At 42.5% G+C, this 20138-nt stretch overlaps 1 protein-coding gene across 1 annotated transcript; it reads left to right on the top strand.

Moving 5' to 3' along the window:
* The first annotated feature begins 1565 nt into the window (after positions 1-1565).
* On the top strand, positions 1566-19612 carry LOC110985737 (uncharacterized). The gene is made up of 3 exons (XM_022246975.2): positions 1566-1697; positions 11310-11533; positions 14288-19612. Exons 2-3 carry the CDS (start codon positions 11364-11366, stop codon positions 17940-17942), a joined length of 3825 nt encoding a protein of 1274 aa, XP_022102667.2. The 5' UTR covers positions 1566-1697; positions 11310-11363; the 3' UTR covers positions 17943-19612.
* The last annotated feature ends 526 nt before the right edge of the window (positions 19613-20138 follow it).

The raw sequence follows: 20138 nt of genomic DNA, 5'->3' as shown, positions 1-20138 counted from the left end.
AAGCGTCTGGTTTCGCGGGTGTGTGCACAGAATGAACCAACCTTATCACAATAATTACTTGGTAACCAGATAGTATGGAAGGTTCTTTAAGCAAACAAGTAATGAGATACCGTGCAAAATAATGAATCCAATTACGGGCGATGACTCAATTACTTATGACTCTTTTTGTAGAGTTGGGTCACGTGCTCAAAGCAGCTTAAGCGCAAGGCAGAGGGCACTGATGCTTACTGGAAGCATCCTCCCATTTGTGCCCCTCCTCCCCAAAATTCCCAAAGCCCCAACCACTGAGCTCTGGCTACGCCTTACATATTCACTACCACTTTATAAATAGCTAGATCAGGGTTCTAACCCTATCCAAAAGAACGGGCATTTTATGCTTTCTTATACTCCAATGAATCTGTAACTGAAACCTGACGATGGAAATTATTTTGTGGAAACATTTGAATCAGTGTTTGTTTTTTCTCTTTTTTGTTGAAAGAAAGGACTAAGACAGTCAAACTTGCTCACTGTCTTGGAATAATAAACCAATTTATTTCGTACTGATTTTTTTCCTGGTCGTATCCTTATTAAAACTTAAAATGCTGAATGACGGAAGGTAATTGGTTGACCTGAGGCAAAGGAGATCAAAACAAGATTCACTTAGGTAATTGGCGCCTTGTGCAGTTTACTTTTAACCAGTTTAAGTCAATAACTCATTCTACGTGACGGAGCAAAGTCTACGGATTCTTCTCCCCATCAAAGAATTATTAAACTTGTGAAATTCGGGCACTAAATTCTGGACGGCGAGTTTTCTTTCCCAAACAGCAATTTGAGCGACGAATGCGAAACTAGTATGTTGATGCCACTAAAATTGCAACTGACCTAGAGGATTCATTCGGAAATATGGGCATTCTTGAAATTCTCAACAAAACGGCAAAAATCCTTTTCTGTTGAGATTTCTTGTCATTTTTTGTGAGTGTTTCAATCAAATAAGCAGTGCAGTAATTCTGTGCCGGTGACTGAGGGATACTGGACGACACCACATGAAACAAAGCTGTTCATTGTGTACATCGTACCTATACTTAGTTCCTAAAACCTTTAACCTGACATTAAAACGACGCGTGTAAATGCTTTTGTACCATTTCTCTTTTTTCAGTACTACTGAATACATTTCGTTGCTGAGAAGTTCGAAAAACACCTGGAAATTCACCTTTTTTTCTTCATCACGGGGAAAAGTGTGATGATCCAATAGACCACCTCCCTGGTCGTGGGGTATAATGTACCCCGATTCCCCTGGATTTACGCCAATGAAAATAATGTAGGCCTAGGCCTAAAAGTCATCCAATAAATATATAATTTTAAAGCAGCCTTCAAATGCTTAAATAGAATACCAGCTAATTAATGAAACTAAATTTGAGGTAACAGAATAATTCACACAGCCTTCCAAACGCTAGATAAAGCCATCTGCCTTGAAAATGGGGTCCAAAAGATTCCCACGAGCTTTGCCTAATTCAGTCACGCACACGTCCCATCCATGTAACGCACAGGAAGAAAGCGCCCTCAACGTTAGTGTACGCGACAAACTATACTTTTCTCTGATTGGTCAACGTTACGTTATATTATCCCGGCGCCATGTTGAATCGCTGGACGTAACATTCAGGACATTACGCCGTTGGGAATTACTGCATCTCGGGTTCCTCCATTAAAGCATACTCTCGGTGAGTAGACACAGGCCCTACGTGTACAGCCTTCTTGCGTATAAAAGCGTTCCATGCAATGTCCACACGGCTGTGGCCGCCTATAACGATAAAATTTTGTTGTCGTTTACAATGCATTCAACAGAGGGCGTCAGCAGGGTTTGTTATGCGTTGCAGCTGCTGTGCACCGGCCCCGTGAACGATATTAGTTACTGGCCAAACTGTCCTGCTGTTCCGAATCGCATACGAAACCAAGTAGGCTCTGCTTGTTTCCCACGTAATGACAGCTACAGACAAGTTCAGGAGGGCTGCTCAGTACTTTCGAATTTCTGGTCACAGCTTTGCATGCAAAGACAATTTCAATACATAGGCGTACATGTACATGTACGTGTACGCGCACAATGCAGGACTCGGCAGCGTGCCCATGGACTCGGGATTCAAACTAACGTAAAACCTTTTAAAGTCGAACTGAAAAATTGTTCAGTTGACGCGTACTCATTCTTCAGTACACGTCACATCACTTCTGGCCAGTATCCTCAGAACGTGGTATTCTCTACACATTTCGACAGACAGCTGACATGGACTAATTGTTCAATCTTTCTACAGTATTAACAATACAGTGTTATGATTTATACACCTAAAATAATTGTATGAAAACTAAACAACGAGCATTCTTTTTCTGCGGAGCACATTTGACTTCAACTACACGTTATAATAAAGAACATGTATCTCTTTTCTTTGTTGTGCGTCTTTCGATAGAGGGCGCTAAACAAGTTGAATACGGGCCCGGATCATGTGCGTGTCGCAGCTTCTCCGGGGGGCCTGTGTACGCGCACTACGTGAAATGGGTAGTGTACAAAGTTTGAGTAAGATGTTCCCTATATATTACATGCAACTCAAATTATTGCAGTTATTCAGATTATTGCAATTACAGTGTCCTTTCCCCCACCCTTTGTGCATCCCTAAGGAAAAATGAGTGGAGATGCATGTATTTTCTCACTGTGTGCCCTGTTCAGAAAAGCAGGCTAGAGTCCCCTCCAGGAACTGGGAAATTACTGCATAACCCGGACTTCTTTCTTTATTAGTTCAGATATAATTCACCTGTGCTCAACACACAAATTACGAGGCCATTTCTGTCATCAAAATCGATAGAAAAATTATTCCGGTCATAATTCCTCAAATGTGTTGTCAGGGTGTTGAACAGCCACGTATACTTGTATGTTGTACAGTCAACTCTCGATGTTACGAAATCCGCGGGGCCTAGTGGAAATGTTTGTTGTATCCGAAATTCTTTGAAGGTGGAACGCAGTGCAATGGCTTCGGGGAATTGTATATGCATAGGTCCAATGCCATGTACAGTATACAAGTACATTTACATGAACTGTAGGCCTACATGTATACACGTGAATGTGGTTGATGTTAATGGTATCAGAAAGATCTCTCTGTTATGATTAATCAAATATATCGTGATTTGTTCAGAATAATAAACTTCACTGTCATATGAAAACATATTTCACATACACATGTACATGTGAGATAAAAAGCAAATAAAAGCATCGATCCCGGGAATTAATTTGAAGATATTTCGATCACCATGGATGAGGACGAAGCTAACTTAACAAGCATGTACATGTAGACCTGGTACCTGCAAGAATGGGAAGACTCATCAATTGAAGCCCCAATCCATGTAAGTAGTCTTTCCAACACAAATTGTGTCATGGAGAGGCATGTTTATTTAATTTTTCATCTGATCTTGGACTCCAGCTGCATGACAAGGATTGATCGCTAGTCTGAGTTCACTCGCCCACCGCGGCGCGCCGCCCGCGCGCGAGGTGGTCGCTGTGTTGAAAAGCCACATGTACTGTATATTGTACAAAAATATATCTGTAAAAGTCATAAGATCAGACCAATATAGCCTAACTGCCTCATTTCACATTTTTGACAAGACGACTTAAAATCATATCTTATATGTACTTAACTTCGAGTTTGCTTTCTTAACTTTTATCATGTCAAGTTTCCACCTATTTTATTCCGGATGGCTGCCGTGCGTTATGTATTGTTTACGTACACTTCCCCGAGCAACCCATACCGGTATGCATGTGGAAATTTCAGACACAAATCATTTTATTCCTTTACACATAATTCATATATCTATTAGTAAATGAAATCTGATTTGATAGTGCGCGTACTAAATGAAGCATAAAACTGACTGCTCCTTGCCTTGTGTAAAACGAGTGCCGTTTTTTCTATAGGTCTACTTATTCGTCAGTTTTTGTGTCATTTTCCTCACGTGCAGACGATGAAATACATTTCTGATTTGAGTAGTACCCGTCACGAGGACACATTTTTGGCGGATGCCTGTTTACAATATCGTGAATTTTTCTCGAACCATTTTGTGTATTGTGTGCGACAGCAGCGTGCCGGAAATTGAGGGCATGGGGGGGGTACTTGCCCGACTGTGGAAATTTGAAAAGAAGGAGGCGGGGAACTGATGCTGACACCATACAGCACTATAGATGGCGATGTTCATACAGATGTACATCTGTAATTAGGAATTACATTGCCGCAGAATCTTACATCAGAACAGCATGTATACCGTGATTTTTATTATTCTCCCTGTTTGAGTACTATTGAATATAAATTTTGTTGTTGGGAAGTTCGAAAAATTATTCACACTTCTTTTAGTGTTTATATTAATGCGATCATCACCATATTCATTAGCAAAACTGTGATATCAACACCAATGGGAGACAAATCTGTCAGGATGACTTCTCCCCGAGTGTGCGGTCCAGCACATTTATCTCAGTTCGCTTAAAACGGTTATCAAACATACTTGTATAATCTTGCCTATAAATTTCCTTTTTTTTTTTATTTTTGTAGTGCTATAAGCAAGTTTAGGTGGATATGTGCGCTTTATTAGAATTCATTATTGTTATCATTGAACTCCAGCATTTGCATCGTAATTTGAATCCAAGGCACCGGTAGCTCATTCTCCGAAAGAAATAGCAACGAAAAACGAACGAAAAATGTAGTAAGAGGACATGCCGGAATATTCATACATAAGAACATGGAATTGCTAACCGTACGTAATGAAGTTGATATAGCATTCCTCAATTTCATAGCCTATGAAATGGGTTGGTTTTAGTCCAGAAGTTATCGCTGCAATGGCACGCGTAGTAATGAATCCAAGGCGCAAGAGAAAGAGACTACTTGTACATGTATCAACATATCCAGCACTGAGTGTGGACTGCATAGTATTCTGATGAAGTTGATATAGCATTCCTCAATGTCATGGAGTCCTCAGTTCGGTTTTAATCCGATAGGTTGCGATGACACATGTATAATAATGACTCCAAGGTGCACGAGGAAGAAGAGGAGACTATGTGTCCAGCATTGAGTGTTGATTGCACGAATAGCAAAATCCGTGCACAAATGGAGCAAAGGTGATGTGCACTCAGGCGAAGGGCAGAGAGCAGAAGACTCCGGACTCCATGTTAGTGCCGCAATGGGAAATATTTAAGTCAGAGAATAGAACTTGGGACTGTTGGGCGTATTCGAAACCCCATTCTCATAGGACTCACGAACAGTGTTCTTGTGTCGTCGATTACGAACGCTGAAGTGCGAAAGGATTGCAGCTGTGCTGTGGGTCAAAATAGCAGTCACCATTTTGACACCAAATGAAAAGGTGGCATGACATTAACCAGCCTCTTACATTAAATAAAACCCCCAAATAATGTATCCATATCAGATGGTCAAGGTAAATTCTCTCCGATAGCCATGAGTATTTGCCCTGGGTTTCATTTTCCTTATTGTGAGTGTTTTCAATCTTACGTAACAAAACAAACTTCCAGTTAAATGACGGTGTGTGGCATATATCGCTATCTTTGTTCTTGATGTTCTCCATTCACTCCCCACAAAATGGGGAGTGAGAATCTTGTTCGCGAACATTGTTCCGTTCTCGTGTTCGTCTAACACTAGAACGGGGTTTCGAATATGCCCGTAGATTCGTGCAACTTAATGGCCTCGGCTTCGCCTCGCCCATAATTTCTTGCACGCCGGAATCAACAGTCGTCGTTCATTCTCTATATGACATAAAATAACTGTCAATGAACATTTCAGGCGATGGAATTAAGTCAGTCATTGAAAATTCACAACTTAATTAAGCCAATTATGTCTTTCACATTACGGGTAACCTCCACTAGAAACTCCTCTGAGAAAACTGCTTTTCTAACTGTCTTGTGGTCAGCTCTCTTATCTGTTGTAATCCTTTATCTAAGCAGTGACTGTGTGACCCCCAAGAGTTTTACGACCACAGCTCCACATTGGGCAGATACTTGGACAGTGCTGTGTATGTGCCTTTTCCATTCATAAAATGGGGGTGTGCTTATCAGTGATTGTGTAGGGAGAAGACATTACAGTGTTTGTGGGGGAGGAAAAGTCAAGAGGAATATTCTGGCGAAAACCCACAAAATCAGGTAAATTAAGTCTAAAAACCCAATCCACGTGTCCCAGGCAGGATCAAACCCAGGTCACAGCGGTGGACTGCACCAACCTTACTCAGGTTTGCTCTGTACCGTGCGTGAATAATCAGCACCTGACTTTATTCTGTCAGAATAAATAAGGCCAAAAATAATACTATTGGCTTGAAACTGCTTGAAATGGATAAGTTATAAAATTATGTTTTTTTGATGGGGGGGGGTTGGGGCTCATAACCCCAAATTTTTATTGAGGACCTTTTTTTCCCCTTTTTTATAAGTCATCAGGCCTTGGGGGGCAGAATTTTACCCCTTACAAAAAGTTGACAAATGTACACGTTAAATGGTACTTTTCCTGTACTGTGAAAATGCGGATTGCATACTTTGTATATTATTATACTCGAAAACATGGAACGGAAGGGTACTAACCCCGCGGTACAGACGATTGGCAGAAGCCAAAGGTCATTTTTTTTTCAGGGAATAGACTATGAAGGGAAATATGATTAAACAATCCCAAAAAGTGTAACTATTTTCGGGCAAAATCGGTCTTGCTTCCCAAGCAGAGGGGAGCCCATACGGCTGTAACTATACCTACAGCACAAAGTATTCGGATGACGTCACTAAGGTCGCCCGCGGATCCAGCCTCATTAAAAATACAGTAATACAAAGAGGTAGGGGCCTGTGGGTCCCCATTGTATTACAGTATTTTAATGAGGCTGAATCTGCGGGTGAGGATTGAGCATGTAAGTGATGTACGTGACTTATAAATGTTCGTGCAACATATATAGAGTGGATTACCATCAAGGGCGAATCGAGAACGATTTATCACCAAGTGACTCGGAATGCAACTGCTTCTAAAAAATATCACATGCAGCCTCTGCTGGGGACGTCCCTCTCAGTGCATCCCTGGATCCAACGCCGGTCAATATATTTTTGAGAAGTTGGGGTCTGAAGGGAACCCTAACTTTAGGGATACGCACAACCAATCTGGAATCGTTATTGTTATTAGCCCAAATAGGGCATTTGGGAGACACGTTGTTGTATTTTTTTCAACCTTAGGGAGACACTGCTCATTAGGGAGACATTTCAATGTAATAATTACTCTTGTACCGTCTAATAACACAGAAGCCGATGTGGTGTGGCTACAGCCACCGCTGCATATATTCTCGAGAGGAATTCGAATTTGTCGCTAAGAATATATCCCGGATCCCAACACCCCTTAAGGTCGGTTCCGTGTGTCATGAGGTAGAAACATAATGCACTAGCACCACCATGCTTCAAAAGACCCCACTAACAACTAGCTGACTCTTCGATTTTTTGGTGGAGTTCAGAATTAAGCTGGTCAAAATCAAACGCTGGTTGCATGCTTTCATAAATAAATTGTTGGTACTGTATATTATTGCGCTCATGGTCATGTCGATCGCTGACCGGCCAAGAGACAAAGAAACATCGTAAACACCACTTCCACTGTTTATTGGACATGCTTGGCCATCGATGTAGTGTGGTTCTCTCATATCAAAATGTTTTAGTCATTTTGTCAACCTAAGTACACTGCTTAAATGTGTTTGCACATTACATAATAGGCTCAAGGTGCAACAGGACACAGGAGATAAGCTCCCGGTTTGTGTGGAGCATACCATTCTAACGTACATGTATATATGTACAGTGGTGTACATGTACTTGTACAATTAAGATTAAAAGAGCTTCTCTGAGTGGATCACAAATTTGACAGACAAAGAATTTGACGGATTGAAATCGAGTTTATATTACAATACAGATTATTTCATGGGCTTTTCAGGCCCGTGGGAACTGTTTTTATACGACTTGTAGTTCGTGAGTTAGGTCAGTGTACAGTGATGCCGGTCACCAAGTTGTTATGAAAAAACCTCCGCGCCTCAGGAAACGTGAACATTGCACAATTTGCGGGTAAATTTTGACAGGTCTGTTCTTTCGCTAAAAAAATAGAATTTACATATATATTTACATTGAAACCAAATAATTTTATAGTGAAAGAACTGTTGTGATACGTTGAGCGGTTTTGGAGTTACACTCTAATTTGCTCCCAGAATTCCCTGGTTTCCAGCTGTTTTTGACAGTTTTTTGCAGTGCCTGGCCAACGGTGAATAACTTTACTCCCAGATGATAATACTTTATTTTGGCTACTTTGAGTAAACCCTAGGAACATTAGTTTTGACGACATCAAACAGATTTTGATGACCCTGTTTGTAGCTCTATGGTGCATACGGGAAATACAATTTTGTCGGCCTTTCAAAAAATATTAAGAACTGCGAGGGTCACACCTGTGTGCGCAGTGCCGCAAACAAATTAAAATACCGCGGCCGGTGATGAATGCACGCCATGTGTACTGCACAGATATTAGGAAATAAACAAACCACTAGGAATTTGTTTTGCCATACGGAAAACTCTCTGACGACTGTGATCCAACATACCTTGCCTAAAGAATCATTGAGTAGAAGAAGATACTCTTTGTATGAGATGAAGAAAATACAAAAGTGAAAACACGTCTTGTAATTTTGCAGAAGTTAGCAAAAACGTGTCGTCTGACAGTTTGGGTACCATATGTGAAATTTCGAAAATCAATTATTGCCGATCGGGCGAATGCCGGGCAAAACTCCCTGTGAAAATATGCAAGTATTGCCGGCAATACTTTTACCCGAGTACTGGTAAGTCGCAAAATTTCAATTCGATATCTCACATTACGTGCACCGTACAGGTCAGAATTTTAGCCGACACGCTAACACCATAGAGCTACAACACAACTAATGAACCTGACACGCTGTCCAATACACGCTTTGCGGTTTTTACCGTGCATTGCTGGTCGACCAGTCCAACGCACGATAAGCCTGACCCCAGACCCCATCATCTCGGAAGGGGCTGTGACCGCAAACCCCAAAGGGGACCGACAACATGTAGTGAACCACTCACTGCACACGCAGGGCCGTCGCTCCAGCTTCATGTACCGGTACGGTATGCGTGTACTGTAAATGTACATACATGTACATGTACAATGTACACTAGTGCGCTGAATAAATGAAATCACGTACTGTACATGCACATGTGCATGAGTGCCAGACTGGCAAGATTACCGTCTTGAAGTGTCGAAATATGTATCATTATCACAGCCGTTTCTTTTTGTTTTAGATCGCAGCAGTTGTTCAGTTGGATAACATCTGGAAAACTGTCAAATTGTAGTAGTCTACAGTGTGTGTTTAGCTACTACAAAACTTTTTCCCCAATCTAATGCTATGTCGGTTTTAAGCTATTCCCGTGAGGGAACTTTTTACAGCATGGAAAAAGTAACTGCGAAAGAAATCCATTCCTCAGCCAGAACTATTATAACAAGCTGATTTTACAATGAAGTGTTTCGTATTTAATGGAAACTTAGTTCTTGTATCAGAATTCCAGTAAATAAAAAAAACACTAAACTTGCGTAAATTTTAACTTGACTTTTTCATTTCCCTGCCACATGTGCCGCGACCATGCCGCGACCAAGCACTCACGAAACTACAACCACCCTAGCGCTTTCATCCCAACCACCAATCATAAATTGAAACAAGTGTATTGCATATTCATTTTGATCCCACGCCAACAAATGCAAAGCTGCTGCCCCTTATGCGTCACATACATGCATATTTATGAAGTTCACATAGATGCTACTTCGTCCGTTGTGTGCAGCCTGGCCTATGCATGCACAGCGCTATCACTCGTGCAGACCCGACTTTCCTTTCATTTCGGTACGATCTTTGCCGTTCAGTTTGGTCCTAACATTGTCACAATCAGAGTAAATTTTTAAGGTAGGTTTTCCAGCTGAAAGGTCGAAAACTGATGGGAAAAATCCCCTACTCACATCGAATTTATATTTACGCGATTTTGATCACACCGAGCTCGAGTGTGCACATGTACATGTATGATCGCCGCCGGGCCGTGCGGCCCTCTTGACTAAAATTTGGCTAGTGGACCGGCGAGGTCAAACCCCGTTTATATTTGTGGATTTCTCACAAAATAGTTTTCTCTAATTTAGGAAATGTTTTGCAATAAAAACTGCTAGTTATAATCGTCTCGGTTGAAAAATTAATTTCAGGCTTGAATATTTTCTGTGCCTGATTCAAAAGTTTTGGGAGCAATTCAGACACAAACCAAAAAAGTGTTGCCTCCATGGCACTTCCACCAATTCTGTATGGACAAACAACGCTTTATCTTCAGAACAAGGAGCAAAACCAGAACTTCAGAAGCCATGATTTCAACAGAAAATCCTCAGGCTCCCATTAAAAATGATTTCCACACCCCTTTTTGGGAATGGAAGATGCCCACAGTACTCCACAGTAACAAACTCGCCCCCTGCTGTCATACAGCTATTAAGTGTTTGTGTTTCAGCCTTTGTGGTAGAACCCCGCTGATAAGCACAGCAGGTTTGTTGACTCACGGATTAAAAACCTGACGGTAAACCGCTAGAAGTGCAGTTTTCTTTCCGAGTTTAGGGGCTCAAACTCGGAGAGTTTCTAGAGGGACTGACCCGTAATGATACTGGGGTGGTGGGCGCCGAAACCTGTTTGAAACGTCGTGCTTTTGCCGTGTCGAATACATAAAATCAAGTTGAATTGTAACATGTATTCGACACGGCATAAGCACAACGTTTGAAACGGGCCTTAATTTTTAAGCTCACGTCCGTTTTATAAATGCAGCTCGATCATTAAACTTATCCAAACGGCACTACCATGCGACCACATTTTCCCACATCTGAGGAATTGTTTAGTCAGCCTACGCACAAGTACACGTTGTATAGGTAGTAGTAGGCCTACATTTGCCGATAGTTACAGCCTGTAACGCCCTGTGTATTGAGTTAATCACTGAATGCCCAATCGTTTGGTTTATGTGCACAACTGGCGCGATCCAGCTCCGTCGATGTCGCACTTTGACTGCCTGGATTATTCGACCTCGCAAATGCCGCGGTCACTGTGCATGCGCAGCCGGCCATGCGCCATCATTAGGCGCACAGTGTGTGTGCAACCTTCAGGTCATATTCATGGTGCTAACCCGTATCGTGCATATGTCCACAGCATCCTGCCAAGTTATCCAAATACGTATATGCATGATATGTGGTAAACTGAAATAGTGATCTTGTCTCTGTTGCCCATAGGACACTCATCAGAGGCCGCAACCAAATTGCTTCACTCTACATAACGGTTTTAAGATGGCGGACGCCGAGACGGACATATCTGCGCAGGTGCGAACCACAACATCAGCCACTGCGTCATGTACGACCTCGTCGCCAAAGTGTACGACTGTTCCCGCCAGTGTCATTCAGGCCGTCAACAAGTCCAGTGACCTCGTGCCTGCTTTATTTGCCCTTCCGTGTAACAGGTTAGTTACATTATCTGCAGCGACTGAATTAGCAACTTTCCAGTTCGCAAAACAGCATTTTACATGTATGTGAAGAAAAGTTCAATGACCCTGTGCTCTCACTGTTCTGAGCATTTCTGTTGTGGAGCCGTATCAATGGTCGTAGTTCTAGGAACAAGAATCGATGATTCATGTTGTATTTTAATGTAAATGAGTGCTCATGTTTTGTGATCGAGTTTCCTGATGCTTGTGCAGATGTGTAGATGAAGCATATTTGGCTTTTCTCAGACTGTCGTAACGTTATTCCGTAAGTGAATTACATACACTCAAGACATACATGTTCCTCAAAAATTTCATTTACAGTCTGAAAAGATCCCAGTCCTGTCCTTCGTTACGTTGACATGCCAGTCAGGCACCTGCACTGTGGCACACTCGATTCGTTACAGATAGAGGATAGATTCCTGTTCAGTATGTTGTCCAGACGGTCGTGCCCCTTTCGTGGGGATTCATGAAAAGCATTCACAAATCTTATATTGAAGAAAAATACAGGTACATGTACATATGTATAGCTAAGAGAAACTACATTTACTAACTCCAAACAAAGAAAGTGAAGCAGGAGCATGCAAATAATAATTATACATGTAATAACATGTATAATTATTGCTCTATATTAGTAGCAGTAGTATTAGTATTATGATTGTGCGTACATGCAATTATAACCAATTAGATATTTACCACATTACAATCAACTAAAACACAAAACATTGAAAGAAGAAAACAATTATCATAATTTGACCAAAAAAGTTGCAACAGTGTTATTAATACTTCTAACAGTGATGTGTAGTAAACACGTGTTATAAGTATTTGTTTTGTGTTTTGGTGTTTGGGTTTAATTTGATTGTTTTGGACTTTTTCTTTTTGTCGTTTGTTTTTGTAATAATTTTGTTGTTTGCTTATCTTTATTTTTACGCTATTCATCAATTTTCTTTTATTGGCTCTTTTTATTGTTTTATTTTCGATTTATTGTTTAAAATTTGACAGCAGTGAATTCTCGTAGAAACACTTGTATGCAATTTTATACTCTCCTTCTATTTATGAAAACTACTACACATTTCCCTAAGTTATGTGTGTTGAAAATGCACTTCTTTGAACATTCCTACTAAATCATCTTGTTCCTGGATGACTGAGGGCGCTGTTGCTGTCGTGTCATTCAGGGAAGACGTGGTTCAGTTCATAGTTTTTGTGTTCGATTTGTAATCCCCGAATTTATTCAATAAAGACATTTTTGAGCAAGGATCGCTTGCTTTCATTTTGTTGTATACTTGGCAATTGTGAATCACCAAAGAAAAGAAAATTCAGATCAGCAAACCAATGTTACATGTTCATTGAGCGTTTCTTCCTGGGTTGACATCACACTGCTTTTTTTACCCTGAATATGGAAAATATTCATTAATGTAAAAGTAAAAGGGAGGCAAAATATTCAGTCAACAAAAAAATTGAAAATGTCCAGCCCAAAACGGGATGCATCTAAATGATTTACCGTTTGGTCGGAGAAACTGAAGCAATTGAGTTTTACACAAGATTCACCCTGCTATCTTTGTAAAGTAACGTATGATAAACTTGAGAGTTGCTAAATGGAAACAGCGCCCCCAATAAACCAAAAGTGACTTACTTCAAAAAGGTTACAATTTAATTTCCAAACTTTAGCCTTCTAAGTGTAGTTGTCGATTTTTAGAGCAGATAATACCTCTGTAATTTTTCTGGTCATTCTTTTTACCTCTTTTCCTAGGGTTTCACTTTGCTCTCGTAGCTCCCTCCTATATGATTTTTGTAAATCCAAACATGTATCTGTATTGCACCCCACACCTTTAATGGATAATCCCTAAGTTGTGCCTTAAAAGTCAGAAAGCGATTTTCAGGAGACCACGAGATCCAATATAATTTTCAATATTCCAGTCATTTTGAACCGTATAAACCTGGTTATATTTACTTCAGAAATACAAACTGACCTCTTGATGAAATCCATTCTTTACAAATAAAATATGCTTTTGTTGCTAAGTGGAGCAGTGCACGTTAAGGTACAACCATCGTTGGCGATCTCTACATGCATTTGGTTTGATTAATTTAAACCATTGGGAAAGTTAAGATTGTTACAGAACTAGTGAATTTGTGTGGTTTGGGACATCTGTGGAACATTAAGACAAACCAACTTGTTTTACTTTTCATGTACCTCCAGAAGAACATTTATAAATGATGTACTCACCGAATAATTTTAATTAAATTCAGAAAACGTACATGTATACTTCTTACGAATTAGATTCTTGTATATTGCATAGTTTTTTGTGGCTATAGTTTTCTGAACATTTATGACTTGGTTGTGGTCTCAGTTTGGTTTGAACTACAAACTTGGAATTTTCGTTTTCCTTGTCTTTATTCTCATGCTTTCCGTTTCCGCAAGCATTGTCAAAGGTGCCCAGACTTGTCCATGCATGAAAACAATCACCCGCTTGCGGTTCAATTATGCCCCAGATTGAAAAAAATCATATTAAGTGTTGTCAGATGACTTGGAATAATTGAAAACCTTCCCAACCTCCCAGAGTCGAAATGTTTAAAGAAAAGTCTGGTTGGAGTACATAACATGGAAGTAGACTGAAGTACGCTGTACAAGTTATCAAAAAAGTTAAGCAATAATCCAAGATCATTCATTATTGGGCATTGTGTTAATCAGTATTCAACTGCTTCTGCAACCAAATTGATTTTGTTTATTTTTGGCAGTGGAGACACCAAGAAACTCAAGCTTTGCAAGCGGGTTGGATGGTTACGAGACGGTGTCTTCACAACCGGGTACATGGAGATCAACACGAAGGAGGCAAAACAGAAAGGCATCTTCAAAACACCGCGACGGGTGACCCTGGTCCGGCGAGAGGACAGCGCGTTCCAGTCCACCACGGTAGGCACGAGCACCAAGCCGCCCACCGGCGACCAGTTGAGCTCCGTCATGCTGAAGCGAAACACCTCCACTACGGCCGTGATTGATTTGAAGGGGGAGCTTGTTCCAAACACCATCCTGGTGGAGAAGGGTAGCCTGGTGTTCGATGAGGGAACGACGGGCAAGCTGGTCGCGCTCAACAGCCACGATCCCCCGCCCATAGTGGGGGCTTCAGACGCAATTGTTGACAGTGACGACACCCAAAGCAAAGAAGCAGTTAGTGAAGCCTCTCGAATGGAAGATCAGAACCTGTGTGGTGATTCCCTTGAGAGAGACACGGTCGTTCGCAACTGTGAAAACAACAATACAAGTAAACCCTCGTCAGACTCGGACAAGCCGGAACGTGGGCAGCTACGTCAGATTCCGCAAAAGGCGCCCACGGCGTCTGCAGACACTGCTGAGGATCGGCTGTCTGTCCCAGAATATTTCTTGACCGAGGAAGGTGAGGCCTCTCCCGTGGGACGGAGATCAGCCTCCGAGCCCAACCAAGATTTCCAGGCCACCCCAGCCGTAAGGGCGCTCAAGCACTTGGTGAACGTTGCCGATGTAAACCGCAAAGCGCGTTATTCTAAGAATGGTGAACCGTCAGCAGGAACTGAGCAGCAGGTGCATACAAAGTCCCATATTACCTGTAACTCAAATGGACCTGTTCTCAGATCGTCAAGAGCAAGCCTGAGTAGCGAGAAGTCACCAGCATCATCAAGCATCAAACTTCGAGATGCCCAACCGTCCAAGCGCCGCTCCCTGAATGAAACTGTTGATTTTCTCTCCAAGGAACTTAAAATTGCCAACACCGGAAAGCTGAACCCGACATGCAGCGTCATCAAGCTGGATATTGACTTCTCTTCCAAAGATGCTGTCGAGGAGGCGGTCAGGCAGTCGACCGCCAAGACGTCGGTGGTAACAACCCCATGTGTCCCGAAAGAACACCTCAACCTGTTAGACAAACGAACGCAGTTGCAAACACCACCGTCCAGAAATACTGTCGCCACAAACAGTTCATCCTCTTCATCGTTTGATAGTGCCGAAAGAACGTTGCAACCCCCCACCAAGACCTGTGAAGCTGTTAGTGACCACTCAGTTGTTTTAGTGTCATCAGAAGGAGCCACAGCTCTCTACCAAGCACCTGCAAAAACTGTGCATCCCTCTGGACCGTCAGTAAGCAGTATACGTGATCTTGCGACAATATCTACAGGTGACAAACCACCCAGTCAACATTTTCCCAGTTCTAGTGAAAATACACGAGAGACTTGTTTGAACATAGACAGTGTTTCGGTCAGTAAAAGCGCTCAGCGTCAAACGGAGGAGCAGAATCCACTTCAGACCCCGTCTCAAGCAAAACAAGTCTCCACGGTGGACCATATCACCGTACCAAACGGGAGCCCAACTGCGCCCACGAGTTGTGCCTCGTCCGAATTGACTCGTAGAACAGGCCCCCGTAGTCCCAGCTCTGAAGTCGGGTCTGAGAACCATTCATCTGAAACTCCAACGCAAGCTGCACCAGCCTCCGAATCACCAGCTAACGTACCGCAGACGCCAGTGAACGTGGCTGTGGAAGGCACAATTCCTACCGATCTCGACAACGGAAGCCCGTTCAAGAACTCTTTAGACGGGTTCCCCACTTTACAGATCGGTTCAGTTTACAGCTTGTCAGAGAAGGAGGCAAAAGAACTTTTCCCTGATCCCAAGCCTTCACAACCCAACAAATCTGTTCTGTCGACCCAAGAAGCAGATGATCGCGATACCGGTATACCATCAACGAATTTCGGAGTAACCGGCAAGGAGGAATTCACGGATGCCTCGTATTTACAAGGCATTAACCTTGGCAGTCAAATCCAACCAACCAAGACGGCGTCATTTTCAAATCACAATGTATCAACCTTTCCCTTTGTCAGCAATCCAAACGTCAAACTGTACAACATCACACCCTCAAAAGCGTCGTCGAACAAGAAAACCATCTGTACCCCAGTCACTGCTGTAGTGCCGAGCCCTCCAGCAAACGTGTTACCGACCAACATTGTAGTCTCTGTGCCCGCGGCCCCCGGCTTGATAAATGTGCAGCAGCCAGTTTACCGTGCCGCTGGGCAACTGTACAAGCTGGTTCCATCCACCCAGGCACCGGCTGTCCCAAACCAATCCCAGCTGGTCTCGCTCGTTCCCGTTCATATTGGAGCACTTCAAAGAACCACCGTCAGTACTTCGCCCTCGGTTCCCGTCCCAACATCCAGCATAGCCCAGGTGGTTTCCTCTGCCCCTGCACAATTTCCCATAAGACCTACGAGCGCTGCCACAGCGCCTTTGAAAAGGCCGAATCCTGCTGTCTTGAACCTTCCGATTGTTGCTCAAAGTTGTTCAGGTGACAAGCGGATTGTGATAACCAGGGTGAGGAAGGAGGCTTCACACCGGCCCCAATCCACACCAACAAATCACTTGTCTGGGGCCGATGGAGTAAGCAAAGTCGCTCCCTTGTCGTCTGGCATCGTTACTCCGGGGTCAGGTCGAACAATCTCGTCCCCTGGGTTGGCTACAAGTCCACTCACCCCGAAGATTGTAGCGAGTTCTGCCGATAGTGTCACAGCGAAGAAAACTATAGTAACCAGAAAGGACACTGTCGTTCCCATAGCAAAAGCCGTAACGACTAAACACTCAGAATCTGGTTTGGAACTGAAGTCTCCGCAGCGTGGATTCAGCCCGGGGATTGATGCTCCCAGGAAAACATTCCTGATCACAACCTCAAACGGAGAGAAGAGGTTGGTGAGCCTTCCGGCTAATGCAGATGCTGCTACTGTACTATCGAAAATGGCCAGCAACAAGGCGTACCAGTTCGTGCTCCCACAAAAGGCCACTGTCAAAAAGGCAGACGGTGAGAAAGGCAGTTGCGAGGAACTAAAGAGTAGCGAGTCGACAGTGATCCAAAGCCCAAAGAAACCTGAGAAGTCTCCGGATAAGCCTGCGCATAAACCTGCGCACAAAATAAAGAAAAAACAGCCCATTCTGAAAATTAAATTTACGAGGGAACCGGAGGTGGACCCAGACGTCCGGAGAAGTACCCGGGAGAAAAAAATAAAGCGCCCCTACTCGCCACCACGAGAAGCCCCCAGGAGAGCAAAGGTTTCTCGCCCCGAAACTCCATCAGTGACTGATGACGAGGCCAACCAATCGCTGGATGTCCAGGACACTGACGGCAGCCCGTTGCCGTTTATCAAAACCGAGCCCGGTAGTCCCGATCCAGAGCCGACATATTGGGACGACATGACGGCTGAGGAAGATAGCCTGCCACCTCAGCTGCCATGCCCGCCTTCTTACTTTGATCGACAGGACAGGGTGAAGCGATTGAAGGCATTGATGAAGGAGAAGGAGAAGGCCCTAGAGGAGATGCTGGAAAGACGAAAACAAGAGCTAGAGGAAAGGCTAGCAGATCCGGAGCTTGCTGACCTATAAAATGCTGTCATTTTGAAGCTGCAGTTGTATTTTTGTTAACAAGTGTTCATTTACGAAGTATTCTCTTCTCAAAGTTTTAAAACAATGCTGGCGTTCTTCACGGAATGGTCATGTTTCGCTCTTAAAATTGAAGCTGGCAGAATGACAAACGGTCATTTTTCGCTTTAAAGGTTGGATATCAAAATAAGACTTACATGTAAACACTCCTTTCGTTTTGAGCTTGTTTTTTGTAATACATCAAATACAGAAACAAATAGTTCGAACACAGCAGGGTGTAAAGAGTTTGTGCACATTATACTTACTATAGATGCTAGCGGCAAAAGAATATTTCTTGTGAGGCTCGAAATCTAATGAAAAGAAATTACATTTACATGTATGTTCAACTGATTTAGGAGGAGTTTTGTATAGTATCAACTTTACCAATTACAGTTCAAAGTTAGAGCTGCAAGGTAACACTCGCATTCATGGATAGCGTGTGATTGCTTTGTAATTTTTCCCTTATGTTTTACGTTTTCTTTCCTGTTTTCTGATTATAATCCTCTGTCGCACTGTACTGAAAGTGTGACCTTATTTATACTTTAATGTAACTGTCAATATTTATATCTACATCTAGATCTTCAGTTTAAAACGAATATCTCGACGCCAGTGATAGTTTACGGTCTCGGAAAGGGAGCTGCTTTATTTTGACGCCTTTTACTGTAAGATTTTCTTTCCTTAACTTTTGTTGTTTTTATAAACAACAATGAAGCGTTCTTCAACTATTGCCTCTGTGGGAAAATACCCCCTTGATGGTTCACATTGATAGAGAATGGTATGGAGAGACCACTGAGCGCCATTTTGCCCTTTGCACCTTGCTGCACGCAGTTGAGATGAGCAGTAGGCAGCACAGGTGAACCAGCGAAGTGCCTTTGTATAATGGTTGTCCAGTTCCACAGCGCTCTCTACTTTCAGCGCGAAGCCCGCACAGAAGGTTTGCATAGCTGCCATCTTGTAGGCCAGAGCATTTGTTCCACGGGGTATGCACAAAGGAGGCTTCCCTGTGAAACAAAAGAACTGCCCTACAAAGTGGTCGCCACGCAAAGCGTCTATTGGTCTATCTACAGTATGTTAAAAGCTAGCGTGAAAAAAATGCCATATTGATCAGAGTCGATAGAGTTAAATGACAAGAAGCATTATAGGTGTTTGAAGTAGTGGCGTATCCGGGGGCAGCCCCCAAACATGTTGCTTTTTTGTTTGTTTTTCTTTGCTTTAGCGTTACGAATTGGAAGCACCAGCATTTTAAAATGTTACTACCACCTGATGTGGGATGATAGGATTCTCTACGGGAGAAAAAAATTGGATAGTCAGTTTCGGAAAAAAATCCATTTAACGCCCCCCACCTTGATACGCCTCAGACCTGAAGAAAAGAAAAATTGCAGAAAGCGGCCATCTTGTTTTGTGTTTCATGTTTTTATTGCGTATACCTCTGTGTAACAAAAACAGATGAAGGCCTACGGGTACGTCCATTTAAAAGATCCGTGTTTTAATGGTAATAACAAGACCATGGAATACTCAGAGAGCTGTATGACCTGGGCCAAGTTACGCAGATGGAGGAAAAAAATCTGAATTGATCGGATATTCAATTTAGGTGTCATTTGGAGTATCGAAATAAAGTACTACACAAATGTTTCTTGGCTGCGTTTCGTGTGCCACTGCAAAACACCAACATGACTCATAGTATGTAAATGGAATGATTCGTAAACTGTATTGGGTTTTTGCATATGCTTCTGAAACCCCACGAATTTTGTTACACGTGGTTCAATTTTTATGTCATTGCCCGTTGGTCCCATTGTTTTGATTTCCGTTTGAATTCATTCAGTTAATGAGTAGGCGTGCGTTTTTCAGAAACTAAAAGTCTTTCCATCTTTTACTTTGACGTCAATATTCTCAACTATATTTCCAACTTCTTTATTACAATTTTAAACTAGGTCCACTGTGGTGCTGTGTTCGTATATACATGTAAGTAGAGGAAAATTCCATGATAGGGCTATGATTGTAGATGGTTCACGGCGTGTGTCGTGATCAAGATCTGTAACTATCGCTTGGATAGCTGTGACTGAACACACGCTATAATTGACATGGGTGGACCAGTACTAAGTGTAGTTGACATGTAAGCGACCACCTGGCCAGCATATCACATTGAACAGCAGGCAGTCA

The sequence above is a fragment of the Acanthaster planci genome, linkage group LG03 (assembly GCF_054643075.1).
Source record: "Acanthaster planci isolate LZ-2023a linkage group LG03, COTS_SCS, whole genome shotgun sequence".
NCBI classification, from domain to species: Eukaryota; Metazoa; Echinodermata; class Asteroidea; order Valvatida; family Acanthasteridae; genus Acanthaster; species Acanthaster planci.
Note: the sequence above shows the minus strand (reverse complement) of the source record. Positions and strands in the feature narration are given on the sequence as shown.